Source organism: Eschrichtius robustus, chromosome 1 (genome assembly GCF_028021215.1).
Source record: "Eschrichtius robustus isolate mEscRob2 chromosome 1, mEscRob2.pri, whole genome shotgun sequence".
Lineage (NCBI taxonomy): Eukaryota > Metazoa > Chordata > Mammalia > Artiodactyla > Eschrichtiidae > Eschrichtius > Eschrichtius robustus.
In genome coordinates, this window is record NC_090824.1 from 21,936,999 (window position 1) to 21,955,135 (window position 18,137).

The window sequence follows — 18,137 nt, forward strand, 5'->3', positions numbered from 1 at the left end:
CTAAATCTTTGTCTCTCTGACACAGGGAGAATTGTATTTATTCTTTTTAAAAAAAAAAATTTAATTAATTAATTAATTTATTTTTAATTGTATTTATTTTTGGCTGCATTGGGTCTTAGTTGTGGCACGTGGAATCTTTCGTTGTAGCGCGCGGGCTTCTCTCTCTCTAGTTGTGGGACGCAGGCTCCAGAGCACGTGGGCTCTGTAGTTTGTAGCACTTGGGCTCTCTAGTTGAGGCGCGCGGGCTTAGTTGCCCCGCGGCATGTGGGATCTTAGTTCCCCGACCAAGGATTAAACCGCGTCCCCTGCATTGGAAGGCGGATTCTTTACCACTGGACCACCAGGGGAGTCCTGTATTTATTCTTTTATAAGGTTAAACTCTTTTTTCCAAAGAGTTATTAGATATTTATATTTCTTCATTAGTGAATAGTCTGTTTTCATCCTATTTTATTGCGAGGGTGTATCATTTTTATTAAGGATACACTGTCATTATATATTAAAGAGGTCGAATTTTTGTCTTATATGATATAAATATTTTCCCCCAGAAATTTTACATACAGATTAAGTCTTTTTTTTTTTAAATTTTTAATTAATTAATTAATTTATTTATTTATGGCTGTGTTGGGTCTTCGTTTCTGTGCGAGGGCTTTCTCTAGTTGCGGCAAGCGGGGGCCACTCTTCATCGTGGTGCGCGGGCCTCTCACTGTCGCGGCCTCTCTTGTTGCGGAGCACAGGCTCCAGATGCGCAGGCTCAGCAATTGTGCCTCACGGGCTTAGTCGCTCCGTGGCATGTGGGATCTTCCCAGACCAGGGCTCGAACCCGTGTCCCCTGCATTGGTAGGCAGATTCTCAACCACTGCGCCACCAGGGAAACCCAAGTCATTTTTTTATGTGTGAAAGTCTCAAAGACCATCCTTTAATAAAAAGAGGCTCAGAAAATATATGACTTAAGCTTTATAAAAACAATTGAGGATGTCCTTCAGTCAGTGATAAATGAAAAAAGAATTAAGAACTCACAAATAGGGAAGTCAGTGTTAACGGGATAATTTTTAAAAGTAGTATTTGGCGGTCCTTAGGTTCACCTCAAGAAATGCTTTATTTTCATACGAGAATATGAACCACTATGACCTATATGAACTATGGATCACTTTTGCTTTTCATCTATAAAAGTGTCTTTATTAAGATATTTTTTCTTTATAAATGATTTTGTAGGAAAACAAATTCCCATTTTCAGAAATTTGACCTATACCCCACTATCATCCCAAAGGATGGATTTTTTTTTTTTTTTTTAAGTGCAATGTATCCTTGTATAAAACTGCTACACCCCATTTTGCTTTCCACTGAAGCCCCGTTTTGGGGCAGCCAACTGTGCGATGGACCATAGTCTAATAGCTACTTTATTTATTTATTTATTTATTTATTTATTTATTTATTTATTTATTTATTTATTTATTTATTTATAGCTGTGTTGGGTCTTCGTTTCTGTGCGAGGGCTTTCTCTAGTTGTGGCAAGTGGGGGCCACTCTTCATCGCGGTGCGCGGGCCTTTCACTATCGCGGCCCCTCCCGTTGCGGGGCACAGGCTCCAGACGCGCAGGCTCAGCAGTTGTGGCTCACGGGCCCAGTTGCTCCGCGGCATGTGGGATCCTCCCAGACCAGGGCTCGAACCCGTGTCCCCTGCACCAGCAGGCAGACTCTCAACCACTGCGCCACCAGGGAAGACCCCCCAAAGGATGGATTTTTAAAACAGGCTGTAACCATGGAAGATGAAAATGCCAAAGGAGAGACTTTATAACAATCTTTTGAAACTTTTTGATGGCTGTCTTAAGAGAATGTAGAATCTCTAGAAATTAATTTAATTCAAAAAATTTCCCCCCAAATTTAAAGATACTTCATTTAAATTGTATTATGAGTCAAATGCTTCACAGCTGTGTAGGACTTGGTGTGATCTCAAGTAACTTGGCTTAAAAACAAGTTTATTATAAGAAAATTATCTTCAGTGGAGACAAAGGCCTTTTTCCCCCCGTTTTTTGGTTTGGGAGAGGAAGATGAGAAGTGCTAGTTTGGGGACAAGTCTCCCAACAGAAGAGAATCCTTTAGCAGCAAGAATAAACAGCTTTGGCAGAAAGCCACCCTCCAAAGGAAAAGGACTTAGGGCACGTTTTGAACTAGGGAGTAGTAATGAGCTCCAAGGCAAAAAGGATATCCCTGGTACAAGGGGTGGGTCAATACCAGACTGTCTGGGTGGAAATACTGCTTACAAAAGCTCCACAGAGCTGCTTCATTAGAAAGTGATGCATTTTGCGATACACCCCTTTGCTAGTTCTCTAGGGAGGATTAGTTACTGTTCCAAGGAAATGATTGTATTTTACTCAGGGCCACATTGTTCCCTTTAGGCTTCATTACAACAACAACAACAGCAGTTGTAGTAGTAATAAAATGTAAGTCCTACAAACCTGGATTGTTTTCTGACCCTTTTCCCTTCATTTTCTAGAAAATAAAGCACTTATGCATCTACAAAAGTGGACTAATGATTAATTTGAAGGAGAGTCTCATCTTTAATTTTAAAACGCTTTGAAATTCTTTTGTGATGCTGCATATATAGAAAATACTTTTTGCTCATTATATTTCTGGGGCGAGTGTGGGTATGTATGTGTGCTCGCTCATGTATTTAGCTTATATTTTCAAACTGCTGTTTTCAGTAGAGGTAATTGCTATTTGTTTGAATAAATATGCTTTGAAAGATGGATGAGAGGCGGCCATCCCATCCATGTGTAATTACATGTTAAATTATATGTGACATTGCTGATTTGGTGTGGTTGGATATGATATCTGTGAAGATTTAGCAGGATGGTAAGAAAAGTCAACTATTTGACTTAACCATTTGAGTATTCATTTCTCTTTGATTCCAGATTTCTGGCAGTAAAAACAGTGGGTGGAATGGCGGCAGAGATCCCCATACACATTCCTCCAGAGACAGAGAGAATAGAACTGCTCCAAAGCAAAGTTTCTTTTCTCACTCATTCAATTAACAGTCCTTCACTGAGCGTTTACTATATGCCAGATACAGATTTGTTTTCTGTGCCATTCCTTCCTCAGAATCCACTCCTTGCTTTATAAAGGCCTCATTTCCTCCTCCTTCCCATAACCCCAGCAGATACACAGTATCTTTACTGAAAAGGTCTGGGTCTTCCCTGCATTGAAACTCAACTCTTGTATCTCCTTCCTTGAAGGCCCTGCTAGGGTGGAGTTTTATTTGTAATAATCTTTTTTTATTTTCCCATAAATTAAACCCCAAGATGGAAAAGTATTTTAGAGAAAAAAGAAGAGATTAATATCAGGAGCATTTTCTCATGTTATACATACTTGTAAACATTTTAATGGCTGCGTGTTATTCCATTGTATGCCTCAATTTCTTAACGTTCACCCAAAACTTGGTTCCTAATTTGGATTTATTTCCTTAGGGCGAGATTACTAAGTCATTGTTCATGAATATTTGTAAGACTCTTAATACAAATTGCCAAACCATTTTCAGAGAGTTTGTAGCAACTTATGGTCCCATTAAGGGTCTATTTACTGTTCATATTATAGCACCTTTACCCTCATTGAATACTAAAACTTTAAAAATCTTCACTGATTTTTGGGGTTTAATTTACATTTTTCTTATTACTAGTGAGACTGAACATTTTCTACATGGTTATTAGACATTTTTCCTTTCTCTTTCCTGGGTTGTCTGTATATGTCCTTTGCCTGTATTTCAAGTTTTTGTATTTTTGTTATTCACTTGTGTAAATTTATTTCATATTAAGGATGTTAACATTTTGTCTTTAATATTTATTTACCACATTTGGGTAAAAATCTCTCCGATTACATTATTTGCAATCATATTATCACTTAGAGCATATGGCTTGTTTTGTTCAATGAGATAAGCTTTCTATCATTTTATGTAGGAGGTAGTTTTCAATGTTTAAAAATATAAGAATACATACTTTAGAGTCAAGAAAAAAAAATCTATTCCAGAAACTTTTATAAAATAAAGGGAGAATGTATAAGAGTTAAATTGCAAGGGACCTGGGTCCTATCAGTGCTTCTGTATTGACATTTGTATTCTTACTGCTTATTACAAAACTGGTGTGCTTATTACAAAACTGTGAGAGCTGTGCCCAGACGAAACACTTGACGACAAGTAATGAAATGCTTTGGAATTTACTGGATTCCAGATAAAATTCTAGTCATCCCTCATTCCTATACCTCTAGAGGCCCTGAATAGCAGCCCCTCATATGTTCTCCTTTTCCTTTTAGACAATTCTTCCTCTCTTCAGGAAGATGAAGAGGTAGAGATGGAGGCCATCAACTGGCAGGCCAGCAGTCCAGCTATGAACGGACACCCCGCCACTCTAGTGACCTCTGCTCGTTTCCCTAGCTGGGTCACTTTTGATGACAATGAAGTCAGCAGCCCTTTGTCACCAATCACCTCTCCTCTGAAGCCGAAAACACCACCTCTTGCATCTGTGATCCCAGATGCACCTTATAACTCAACTGGGTCATTTAAGAAGAGGGAACGTCCCAAGAGCACTTTGATGAACTTCTCCAAAGTTCAGAAGCTGGACATTTCCTCCTTAAACCATCCGCCTTCCGTGCCTGAGGCTCCTCTTTGGAGGGCAACCAATCCTTTTCTGAATGAGACTCTACAGGATGTACAACCCTCCCCTATAAACCCTTTCCGCGCTTTCTTTGAGGACCGGGAGAGGCGCTCCCAAGACAATTCCATGTCTGGTACCACAGGCAAAAGCCAAAGAGATTCTCTCATTGTCATCTACAAGGATGCCATCAATTTTGATGATTCAAGCAAAAACCAGTCACACTCTGATGCTGTTGAAAAGCTCAAACGACTCCAAATTGGGGATTCCGATCACTTAGGGAGTACGACCCTCCCTGATGATGACCCAATAGCCTGGATTGAGCTAGATGACCACCCACCAGGTTCCGCACTGGCCCAGCCCAGGGATGGGTGGCCCATGATGCTTAGGATCCCTGAGAAGAAAAACATCATGTCCTCTAGGCACTGGGGACCCATCTACATCAAACTGACAGACGGCGGGTATCTGCAGCTGTATTATGAGAAGGGCTTAGAAAAGCCATTCCGTGAGTTCAAGCTGGAGATCTGCCATGAGATTTCAGAGCCCCGGCTCCAAAACTATGATGAGAACGGCAGGATCCACAGCTTGCGGATAGACCGTGTCACCTACAAGGAGAAGAAGAAATACCAGCCTAAACCTGCCGTGGCCCACGTGGCCGAGAGGGAACAAGTGATTAAGCTGGGCACCACCAATTACGATGACTTCCTGAGCTTCATCCGTGCAGTGCAGGACCGTCTCATGGACCTGCCGGTGTTGTCAATGGACTTGTGCACAGTTGGCTTGAACTACCTTGAAGAGGAGATTGTAGTGGATGTCCGAGATGAATTCTCTGGCCTTGTGAGCAAAGGAGACAACCAGATTCTCCAGCACCGTGTCTTGACACGGGTCCACATCCTGAGTTTCCTCTCTGGCCTTGCCGAGTGCCGCTTGGGTCTCAATGACGTCCTCGTCAAAGGGAACGAAATCGTTTCCCGGCAAGACATCATGCCCACCACCACCACAAAGTGGATCAAGCTCCACGAGTGCCATTTTCACAGGTGTGTGGATGAGGATGTATTCAACAGCTCACGGGTTATTCTGTTCAACCCTTTGGACGCCTGCCGACTTGAGCTAATGCGGTTCAGGACAGTATTTGCCGAGAAGACCTTGCCTTTCACACTCAGGACTGTGGCAAGCATCAGCGGGGCAGAGGTGGAGGTGCAGAGCTGGCTGAGGATGTCATCTGGCTTCTCCTCTAACTGTGATCCTCTCGCTCAGGTTCCCTGTGAGAATGTGATGGTTCGCTACCCTGTGCCCAGTGAGTGGGTGAAAAACTTGCGCAGGGAAAGTGTCCTGGGGGAAAAGTCTTTGAAAGCCAAAGTGAACCGGGGGGCAAGTTTTGGCTCAAGTAGCTTGTCTGGCTCTGAGCCTGTCATGAGAGTAACTCTGGGGACTGCGAAGTATGAGCATGCCTTCAACTCCATTGTGTGGAGGATAAACCGACTGCCTGACAAAAACGCAGGTAGGCAGAGCTTTCTCTTCTGTGAAAACCGCCACATGGTTGTGAAAGAGCTGGGATCAAAGTTCCACATTCTCTTTCCCTATGAAGTGCTGGTTTTTGTTATGTGATAGGAATGATGATGGGGAGGGATGGGGGAATGGGGGACCAGAAAAGCAAAAATATTTGAGCAAAGTACTTAACAAACATGCATGACCCAGTTCACTCCATCTTTCTACTCTCTTACTATCACACTTCTTCCATAAAACTATGCATTCTTCTTCTCAGCTGGGCTGCTAAGCAGACTTCCAAGGAAGCTTATGATTCTGTATTATTTTCTGACTCTTTAAAGTTTTCTCTGGTGTTGGAAGCTATACTTTTCCAGATCCTAGAAGGCTTCCGGGTTTTGAAGAGATGTCTGTGCCCCAAGTATAGGTAAAAGAGCCAGTTTATGGCCAATCATGTGTACAGTACAGGCCAAGAGTTAGATTTATGATTCCAGTCACCCTGTGCAAGGCCTGTCAATCATAACATTCCAGGTTCAGAGCCAGGATCTGGAGATGGGGAAGGGGCCTCTGATCAGACTGAAGATCCAGCCAGGACATGAAGGTCCAAAAGGACTGAAATCCAAAAGGACAAAAAGTAAGGGAAGGGATGTTTAATTTAAACAAAGGAGACAGTTTACCAGCCCTAGCTGGCCTGCTCACAGCTAGCAGGGGTGCTTCTGTGCTTGAGTGGGCCCGAAGGCAATGACTTTCCTCATGGGTCCAGTGAGATTTGGTGAAATGACAAAACTAAGGAGTAATCAAACCAGCTCTAATAGCTTTATTTCTTAGAGTAAGTCTGGGTGACCCCAGTGGCAGGCAGTAAGCGCATGATCCTGTGACCCTTTAAATCACTTTTCTTCTTGTTTATAATAAACTTTGCTCATCTGTTAAAAAAGTGGGTATTTGGGCCAGAAAAAAAAAAAAAAGAAAAGAAAGAGAAAGAGAGAGGTTTGGAAAAACTGTTGGTTAAAGTCTTTCTCTTATGCAGATATTCTTTTTTCCATTCTCACTATTAAATCCTAACAGTATGTTTGGAGTCTTCATTTCCTGTTCTGAGCGTGGAGCAGCTGTGTTACCCTAAATGTAAAACAACGTGAAGCCAAGAAGCAATACGATCTGGCCAACTCCCCCGGCAGGCCAGGCAGTGGACACACACCAGGGCTTTCTTGTCAGACACTGGGTGTAGCAGTGCAAACTGAAGAGACAATTGGACCTCTGTGTTTGAGGCTGGATTTGCCACCCCCTACTTCTAAACTGACAGAATTTTTAACATAAAGTCTTCCTCTCTGAACTTGCTTATTCATTTCCCTGAAATCAGCACTGTATTCTCCTGGTGATAGCACTGTGATTTCTGCCTCAGCCGTGAGGCCGATGTGAATTGATGGTAGAAAGGAGAAACCCTCAATTCTCCTTTGGCACGGATGCCCTTGAGAAGAGAACTGAGGTAACAGGGAGAAAATTACTGTTTAACCCGCTAGAGGCTTGACGTGAGAAAAGACCTCAGGTTTATGCTTACTGGAATTTTTAGCTCTGCAATTTACTAAGCATGTATTCAGATCACTTCATTATGGAATAATTGGATTTTTGAGCTGGAAATGACCTTGGGGATAACTTAGTCAAACCTCTTCATTCCACAGATGAGAAAATTAAGGACTGGAAGTGACGTGGCTCATCACATCCAGGGGTCTTTTTTCTCCATACCACAGCTGCCTCTTAGTAGATGACACAAAACAGACACAAACTCAGTTACTTCCACTATGAGAACAGAGATTTGCGGTTTTCTCGGTGTGTACACACATACCTAATTTGTTTCAAAATTCTTTCTCTCAAATATTTAAAAGTACCATGTGAGGGGCTTTATAAGCAGCAAAGACTGACTGGCTTCTTTTAGCCAAAAGAAATAAATTGTTGGAAAGATATAGGTAGCTCCTAGAACTGAAGGAGCAAGCAGGCTTCAGAAAGGATAGCTCTTGATAGCAGGAACTGTGGATGTCTCCTCAGGCTGCAGCCTTTGGGACAAACCATCACAGGCCATTTTCTGTCCTTATGCCACTTCCCAAGAGTAAAAGGGAGGACAGGGCATTTTGACTGACATGACCACCAAGATGACATGCAGTGCTGGGGAAGAGTATTTCTCAAAGAGGAAGAAAAAAGAAAAAAAAAAAAAAAAGATTGTTACCAGAATAAAAAGGGAGCAGATGCAGGGCATGGAGTAAATAGTCCTCAGCAACCACTTCCCTGAATGCTTCCCAGCGGGGTAGTGTTAAGTAGGCTCAAGGCCAAGTAAATGCAGCCTATATACTACATACATATTTCTAGATTACTGGAACCTTATTTGTGAATGATTTTTAAAATACAGGACAGCATAAGGATATTTGGGGATATTTCTCACTTAAACCTACCCCCCCACTCAATTACTGCTTTTGCTGTGTCATGGTTGTATATTTTTAGACATGAAATCCCCCCAAGAGCTTCTTATTCTACTTCTGGCCAATGGTATACTTCTGTATCAGTTCAGGAAATTAATAGCACCCTTTTCTGGAAACTTGAGATGTACAGGATCTGACTTCCAGTCAGAATGCGAGTTCTTACCATTGCTGGTATTCTCTGTGCCCAGCCCCTGCCCTCCCCATCCACTGCTCCATCCATGAAGCCAGAGAATTGACGATCTGTTAGTAACCGTCCCTTTTCTGAGCTCTTCTTAGTCTTGAGATAGCTTTGGGAAGGTGCCTTTAATAGGCCATTTTTCACAATCCTCACACCTCTATTTACAGTGAAAGAGGACTGAACCTCTGCACGTCTGCTCCTGCCTGCAGTGGCCCTGCACCCCTAGCCCCAACGGGTAGGATGGTCGGACTGCAGGGCAGCGTGAGCCAGCAGGCTGGCATCCCGGGCTTTGTCGGCACCTCAAGCCTGCAGCCACAGCAGGCTTATCCCAATCAAGCCATCAAAAGGCTAACAAGCTGCCATTGGATTCCAACATGGCTCCCACCGGCGGGGTCCCTCTATCTGTGCTGTCCCAGGACCCCTCCCGTCCTAATCCCAAGAGCTTTCCTTTAATCCTAGAAGGCACCAGAACAAGTTTCTGTGCTTTCCCAGATTGTCTGCCAGGAAACAAAACATTCTGTTCTGCATAGGTAGCTTTCTTTGCTGGAATTCCAGTTCTCATTAGATCAGGTGAAGAGAAAACAATTCCAGTATGATTCCCCTTTTATGGAAAATAGAAATCTGAATTTTAATATTAAATTTTCTCAGCTTCATCAAGGGAGATGACATAATGTGTGAGCTCATTAGTTCATTAACATGAATTAAATTATACTAGCTTTCAAAATTGTACTTCCCTATCTGTCCACTAGCCCTACACATCCATTAGCTGATGCTAGAACTCAAGCGAGAATGTTGCTTTCATAGACTTTGCTGTGAATATACTTCGGTGGGGTGAGAAGAGGGGGGTCAGTTTTGTGGAAAGTTATGATTTTCAGTGTTCCAACAATGTGTAAATAAGGGTAATTAGATAAAACTGTTGTTCAGGTTGCTATTGAATTAAGTTAAGAAACTCCTCTAAATACTTTGTAATGATCTAAATCTATAGCAATATATTGAGAGGAGTGTAGGACATAATTTGGAGTCAGTTAGATAATGAGTTTTATTCCCAGTAGTACAAGTTAATGGCTGTGTGACCTCAGGCAATTTACTTAAACCTTTCAGAGAAATCTCAAGTTTCCTCTTTTATAAAATAGGGTTATTAACACCTAGCTCATTAAGAATGGAATTAGTAATGTTTTTAAGTGTTTAGCACAGTCTCTGGCCTGTAATAAGTGTTCAGGAAGTGACAGCTATATAATTACATCTGTGGTACGCAATATAAAAAAATTGAATGGATTCATTTTCAAATAATGTAATTTTTACTACTACATATATCTTAAATTCCTTTCCTAAAAAACTGCAATTTTTTCAATTAATTTTCCAAAGTATTACTCTTTAGAAAGACCCATTGAAATATGTTACATTTGTGAAACAGAGCAAAACAAATACTTCACTCTGTTATGTTTTCCTTGGAGAGCGGGTGTGTATGTCCTCACGCTCTGAGATTAAAAAGTCCTGCCCAGACCAATAAAGGAAATTGGAACTGTTTATTTGGGGAAACTCAGATAGCTAAGGGCTGTTTCAGTTACACAATGAAGTCAGAGTCACAGGGTTTATCCACAGTGAGTTGCTTTATGGGGTTTCTTACAGCTTCCTTTTTCTCCACCCCTGTCACCCTGCAAACCTGTCTTGAGGTTTGAGGACTGTGTGGTTATGACTCAGACAAACGGGTTAAGAACATCTAGGAGTCAGACTGCTGGGTCCAGTTCTTGGCTCTGCCACTTCCTAGCTATGACCCTGGGCAGCTGACCTTACCTCCCGAAGCCGTAGTTTCCTCATTTGTGCAACGTAATAATTATGACCTCAAGGGACTGTATGAAGACGCAGTGAGAGAATCCGCATAAAGCACTTAGCACAGTACTTGGCTCAGAGTTATCGACAAACGTTTCCTGTTACATCTGACGAACGACGACGATGCTGCAATGGTGATCGTCACAGGACTAAGTTCTGACTCTTTTCCCTCAAATAATCTAATAACAACCCTCAAATGAAAATCAAACCATAAGTTTGCCTTCCAAATACAGTAGACCTAGCCATAGATTTATAGAGTTAAATAGCGGTAAGAGACGATGCCTGGCATTACCCAGCCCACCCTTTTCCACCCCCACCCCACCCCCCTGCAACTCCCCACTTCACACGTGAGGAACTGAGGCCTGGAGAGAACAAAAAGGACTTGGGTGTGGGATCTCTGCACTTAGGAGAGCTGCAGGTCAAACCCAGGTATCCTATTAGTCTGTGTTCTCGCCAGCGTTCCACATGCTTCCCTAAAGCATATGTGCTGTTTCTAAGGGCTCTGTCATTTATATATGCCGTTCACCCAAACAACATGCCAAAAGCATTTTTTTAAAAACATAAAATGCTATTGAGAAAATTCATCTTCCAAAGGAAATTGATGATTTGCTCCAGGTTTTATTATGTTTTTATTTTATTTTTTATGTTTTCTTAGGTGCTAAGTGCTGATCTCTTTTATTCCTTTCTGCCAATCTACAACCTCTATTTCACAGTATTTACCCTGTGTTCACATAGCACTCTGCCCTGAGCAGGCAGAATGCACTCCAGTTCTCAGGTCATGGGTCTTATTGCTAGGATACCAGGCTACCGTAGTCAGATAGTGTTATGTCAAAGGCTCTGAAGCACACGCAGTGACTTCTGCCGAGGCAGATCCTCTGCTCAGAGTTGGATGCTCTTAAAGACTGCCAGGCTTCCTTTTGTTACTGAGGCTCTTCCACTTCCTCCCCAAAGAAGCTGAACCCTAGATTCTTTGTCTTTCTTTCATAGCTTCTGGTCACCCACACTGTTTCTTCTGCCATCTTGAACTTGGCTCTGACCGGGAAGTGCCTTCCAGATTTGCCAATCACGTAAACGTCGAGTTCAGCATGCCTACAACTTCTGCCTCCAGAGCTGCCGTAAGATCCATCTCTGTGGAAGACAAGACGGACGTCAGGAAGTGGGTCAATTACTCTGCACACTACAGCTACAAGGTAGCCTCGGGAGGCATCTGGCTAATGTTTCCAAGTCTGTCTGTTCACCCCCATGCCCTCCCCCTTCTCATTCCTTTTAGCAGTGCCTGCCCAGGGTGCAGGGTGTTCTCCTACCACCTTGCAGGCGGTTTACCATGCATAGCTGTGGTTGAGTCTGCTCTGAGTTAAATGAATAATCTCTCTAGCAGGCAAGAGAAAGGTTGGAAAGAGAAGTACAGGCTGATGAAGGAGGAGTATATAATGTCTCAGTCATCATGAACAACAACAACAGAGTAATGGGGTAATGGGATGATTATTACTCATTTGTCATATAATTTATGTGCAGGGGAGTGAGTTTGGAAGTGGAGGGAAGGTCAGGAAAATGCTAACCCAAAGCATATATTTCAGCTACAGGTGTTGATGAAGTGGATCTGAATGAAGTTTACATAGTGAAGTATGACACTATGTATGACAGTATGACAGTATGTCTTAGTGAAGTATGACATATACCAAGTCATACAACCTGGTCACTGGGCTATAACTGGACAAACTCAAAAGCCAGGCAAGCTTCTATAATAGTAACGGGATCAGGGCTGTGAAGGAGGAAATGAAGTTGGAGATTTCCGACATAAATAGTGATTGTATCCTGAGTAGTTAGAAATTCAATAGGAGGAGATTATATGCCAAAGACGGAAAACCGGGGGTTACTGAAGAAGGATTTGGCAAAGTGGTTTAATAATTTTCTATTTGTAGTAACATCCTTAGATTTATATGATCATTTAATTGTTCTTTAAATATTTCCTTACTTGTGTGATTTAAAACATTAAACTACCAAAAAGAACAAATACTCCATCTTGTGGCCAGGAAAAAACCCAGCACTTTGCTCAAACATGACCCTAGTCAACTGTTCTGTCTTGAATTGTCTCCCTCATCATAAATATCCAAGTGGTATTGAGAAGAGCGGCTTTAATTATAAAACTCCTTCAGCTCAAAGGATTCCCTGCCTGATTTATCAAAGGCGTCAGATGAGGTATATCACTCTCAAGGCAAGATTAATTTATTAATCTCTTTACAGTTACAGCTACAGTATTTTCCAAAAGATATAGGCAGAACCGTAAACACTACAATACTTATCCATTTGGAGACTTTTTAAAGGGATAAGATAATGGAGAGTATAAACAGCCAGCTGCAAAAGCATTCATTCATTTGATAAACCTTCGTGATTGCCTGCTGTATGCCCGTATTATTGGGGTACAATAGTGAACAAGGGCCTGCCCTGTCCTACGGAGTCTGTGGTCTAGTGGGTACAGGGTGTAGTGGGAATATACACAGGGGAGCACCTGACTCTACCTGGTGAGTCAAGAATAGCTTCACAGAAGAGGTGACCTTTGAGTAGCTGTGTAAGGCAAAGAATAAGAATTTTCCAGATGGACGGAGAGGGAGAGGAATTCCAGACCAAGCAAAGGGCATGTGCAAAGACAGAGCCATAATATACACATGGCCAGTAGCTTGGTGTGACTAAAGCCCAGAACATTAACCAAGTTACAAGGACTCTCAAAGAACCTAGTGAGGTTTTCTCTTTTGGTTTATTTGTTGGGATGTTTTCCTGATATTTCTTCTGATATTTCTCTCCAACTTCTATTCTTGACAGGTGGAAATTGAGCAAAAAAAGAGTTTGAAGCCAGACTTTGAAGGAGATGAAATGGAAAATCCCAAGGAGTGTGGGGTCCAGTGACAAAGCCCTACTGCAGGGGGCCCTGACCTAAGCATCACGACAGGATGTCTTCCTGAATAGCTGAAGTTCAAGGCACTGCCTATCATGGCTACTCCATGTTGGGAACAGTGTATTGGACCTCCCTGTTTGTAGTTACCTGTATTCTAACAGGAAGCCCTAAGGTGCTTGCTTTGGAGAGGCTCTGATCATGCCTGAAGCACCTGGGTCACCTGACTCTTTGGAGCGTACTGTATAATTAAGCCTCCTCTCCACTCTGCTTATCTCACAGCACTTGGGTATGGTTTGTGACTGATAAAGTCAGGAAAAGAAACTCCCAACATCATTGTTGGTGAGATTTCCTTCCGATGTGCATCTGTCACTTACATCAGTTTCTGGAAAACGATCTTGAGAAGTTAATTAACTAAGACTCCGTCTCTGTCACTCCCCTTAGAAAAAGTTGAGAAACGTACAAAACCGATTTCCCCTTTGGGTCTGGTAGACCTTTCATAGGTGTCTCCATTCTTCAAATGTTAACACTATGCAACAAGTTTTTGAGATGTTTCCCTCCTGGTTCTAGACAGTGTTGATTGAAACACTATTTCCATCTTTCTAAGGCATCAGTCCTAGGGTTCATCACCCTGAGTCACAATAGACAATGGAAAAAAGGCACAAGAGGACACTTTTAAATTCTGTGATTAGCCCCACATTCTGCGAAGAGTGGCTATTTAAGGGAAAGCAAAATTGAGCTTACTTTTCTTCATTCTGGGGAAAAAACATTCATTGTAAGATAATATTCAATTCAGGAGACAGCTTAAATCTCAGTGAATTTCCAAATTCACACTGAAAAATATAGGCCATTTCTGCTTCCTGAAACAGATGGATACATATATCTCAGGCATTTGTCAGGGGCATTTGGGAACTCTTTTTATACCTCATAGCCAATAGACAGCTGTGTGTCTCTTTAACTCAAACTTTACAGGAAATATAAGTTGAAAAGATCATTTTAAAAGCTGTTTCAAAACTGAGCTTGTATGAGCTTTTCCTAAAAATTCAGAGTTTGATAATCACAGTATTGTAATAGATCTAAAAGGCAGAAGACTCTAGGGTAGAGATGAGGGAAAGCCATATTTTTCTAATGTTGGGAACATTAAATCCTGATTCCAAGAATCTAGGACACTCAATATTCTTTCTCTTCATCTGTTCCAGCTCACATTCTGTACCTCTGCATCCCAAAGGGGATACGAGCTCAACAATTTGAAGGCAGCTTTTACCTGCCTTCCTGTTTCTCCCATGAAGAAAAGAGTAAGGGTTATCCGATTTGTAGATGACACAGAAATAGACATATAACTAGTCTGTTGACTGGCAGATTCGGGATTAGTTCATTCCGTAAATATTCACTGAATTCTAACTATGTATTGACATTAGGATATAGAAATCATTGTAATTTTTTGAAATACCTGAACATAAGACTGAAACTAAAAGGATGAAATTAAATAGGCATTAATGAGAAACTCTATATTCTGAGTTTCTTAAATGCAACCCACTAAGTACAAAATGGGGTACCTATGTGTGTATGGGTGTGTGTGTTTACCTGTGTGTGTTAATGGGAAGGGTGTTGGGAAGTCCTGGTTTCACAGCAGTTTTTGTATAAAATGTTTTCTTAGGGAAATGTGCGTTCAGTTTTGAATCGGGAGTATATCATAGCTATTCACAAAACTAATGCATTCAGCCTGTGGTAACAGAAGTCTAGGGAGCCCTCCCTGCATGCTGCACTGGTCAGTCCACATCTGGATGGAGGGCTGGGTTCAATTCTGGGAACCACATTTTAAGAGAGATGTTAATAAATTGATTGTGTCCAGTCAAGTGGCCAGGGTTGTGGAGAGTGTGATTATACATGGAATAGGGGAATAGTTCCCCTGAAGAACAGAAGGTATAGCTGGAAAGGGAAAAAGAGGGAACGATATAATAGCTGACTTGAAATCTCTGTTGAGCTATATAAGGGGAGAGGAATTGGACTTTTCCTGTGTTGCTTCAAAGGGCAAAAAGAGGAGCTTTATAGATGACAGATGTTTGCTTCAATATAAGAAAGAACTTTGTAGTAAGAGTTGTTCTAAAGAGGAATGGACTCAAACAGTAAAACTTCCAGTTGCTGCAAATGCACAAAGGCTAAAATAACCCATCCTAAATGCTATGAAAGGGACTCTTAAGATTGGATTTGGGTTAGATTCTTAACAAGATCCCTTCTACATATAGGTTTAGTTTCAACAGTGTTAGGACTCTCTGTTTGTTTTTAGTTTGATAAGTGGTTTTTCATGCTCTTTGAAATACAGTGGAGTCCCCTAGAGGTCTTTGTCAAGTGAGGACTCCAAGGCATAGCCCTTCCCCTGTTGTGCTAAAAGCACATGAGATTCCTTATAGAAACATTGAAATGGGTTGAAGAGTTGGCAAGGTGAAGGTCATTCTAGCACCTTCTTTACCCAAGGTTAGCACCTGTGCACCCTCTCAAGAGCTCTGCTTCACCTGCTAGCATCACATGTGTATCGGTGGTTGGACCCTTTTTTCCTGTTGGTTAATTCTCATTGCCTTTGTACTTTCACCTGGACATTTTTTTTTAAACCAAGGGATGGGAAAATCCCTTCCATGCTATCTACATTCAGCAATCAGATTATCATTCATTTTTTAAAACCTTCCACCTTGATTTCATCAGATTTGTTTTCCCTCTACTGTTTTTTGGAAGTTGATTATGGGTAGCATTTAGGGGGCTGGAAAATATACTACTATATATTTTTAGATGTAGTTTCTATGTAGTTATTTTGTTAATAGCCTACATAGAAAACACTGTTGGGCAAATACCTTTTTGATATGCAGATTCTAAGTTTGCCACCCTGGACTTGGATTTTGTGTGTGTGGCCACAAATTATTTGTGGCCACCAGTAATCCTTGTCTATATTATCAGTAATGTGAAAATATTAGAAGTGAATTCATTTTACCAATACATAGTCTTACTATTAGAATATAAATTAGATGTCCCATGATATTAAGAGCTGTGTGCTTTTTTTTTGAGACTGGTGACTCCCTTTTTTGACTTTATAGTAAAGGAGGATAAGAGATGTACTCATTATGATATATCAAACAAGACTATGAGGTACTTTGTGGGTGCACCATTAAACTCCCTTTGCCACTCTTGTAAACATACTACTAGTTATGCCTTATCAAAATTGTGTATTTTACTTATATGAAATATAATCTGGACAGTTTTTTTTTCTCTTCTATTTTGTTCTCCCCCGCCACCTCCCCCACCCCAACCTTCCTGCATTATTGGCAGGGCTCATAACCCTTGAGAACATTTTTTTTCTTTCTGGCTGTGCTGCACGGCTTGCGGGATCTTAGTTCCCTGACCAGGGATTGAACCCAGGCGACTGCATTGAAAGCGCCGAGTTCTAACCACTGGACTGCCAGGGAATCCCCAAGAACATTTTTTTAATGTAAAATATTTCTTATTTGAAATTAGAGTAATTTCCTTTCAAATCCTGTAGATGAGGGCAGGAGCTCTCATATTGGGAACTTCATATTCCCAAGAAATGTGATCCATGGAGGCAAGAAATGGCTCTTATTCTTTGTTTCTAGTACCTTCTACCAAGTTTGGAATATAATAAGTTTCAGCTACCTTAAATCCTGTGCTGATAGGACAAACAGATATTAATGAAATAAAGGAAAATTAGGTATTCAATAAATGTTTGCTGAATGAATACTGACGCTTAGACTCTAAGACTACCTAACCCTTACTTATCATCAAACACATTAAAGCACACAAGCATGCTTTTATTTCCTGGAGAACTTAAATAATTTTTCTTTCCTTGCCTCCACTGTCAACTAGTGATAACTGCCAGCACTTAAGCACTTAATGTGCAGCTGAACTTAAACTACAGTATATCTTATTCATATTGAAAAACATTTTTGTGCCCAAAGATAACAGTAGCACAGATGCTGTCATAGTCCAGATTATTGATTCAGTTTTGTTCTTGCAAGTCAGACAGCTCTGTGAGCCTAAGCCTTGCCCATTCGAATGGTGAGAGGGAGAAGAAAGCATTTAATAGAGTACATGGACAGTCTTGGTGTGCTAGGTCTTTGTTTTCCCCAACATTAACCACTGACCAATGTTACTGCGTATTTATTTTGTCACCATAGTAAGAAAGATGGAGGCCTGGGGTAGTAAGGCTGAAACGTGTGAAGTGACATCATGATTTCAGAGCTGCTTTAAATCTCATAAGTTTCGTGGTGGGAAAACAGAGAATGATCTGAAATTTTTCTTAAAAATCTTTAAAACATTAAGTTGATTTGACTAGGAAGCACTGCCATTTAGCCTACTTTAAAAATTTTTCGCAGGTGGGAATGGTAACTTTAACTCTTCTACGAATGATGATTATAAGTTAATTCTAGCATATCTAGAGTTTAGGTCATGTTAAGAATGCAACAGGAAATTCAAACAAAGCTGACCAAAAAGCTAAATCCACAAAAAATATTATCTAGTAAAGGAATTATCTCTTAACATTTCACTAACAAGTGTCATTCAAAACATGACAGCTCTTATATAAAATTAGTCATAGCATTTTCACCAACTTCTAAACATATTGTCATTACCAATGTCTAAGTG

The 18,137-nt window shown here is 41.1% G+C and overlaps 1 protein-coding gene across 2 annotated transcripts in view; it reads left to right on the plus strand.

Annotated features, from left to right (window-relative positions):
* STON2 (stonin 2) overlaps positions 1-16,847 on the plus strand; it is a 149,769-nt gene extending 132,922 nt beyond the window's left edge. For both annotated transcript variants that reach the window (XM_068541941.1, XM_068541940.1), the window contains exons 5-7: positions 4,302-6,140; positions 11,588-11,790; positions 13,421-16,847. In XM_068541941.1, the coding sequence (XP_068398042.1) occupies positions 4,302-6,140; positions 11,588-11,790; positions 13,421-13,504 (2,126 nt within the window). In that variant the 3' untranslated portion in view covers positions 13,505-16,847. The remainder of the gene's footprint in view (positions 1-4,301; positions 6,141-11,587; positions 11,791-13,420) is intronic.
* Positions 16,848-18,137: the final 1,290 nt, after the last annotated feature.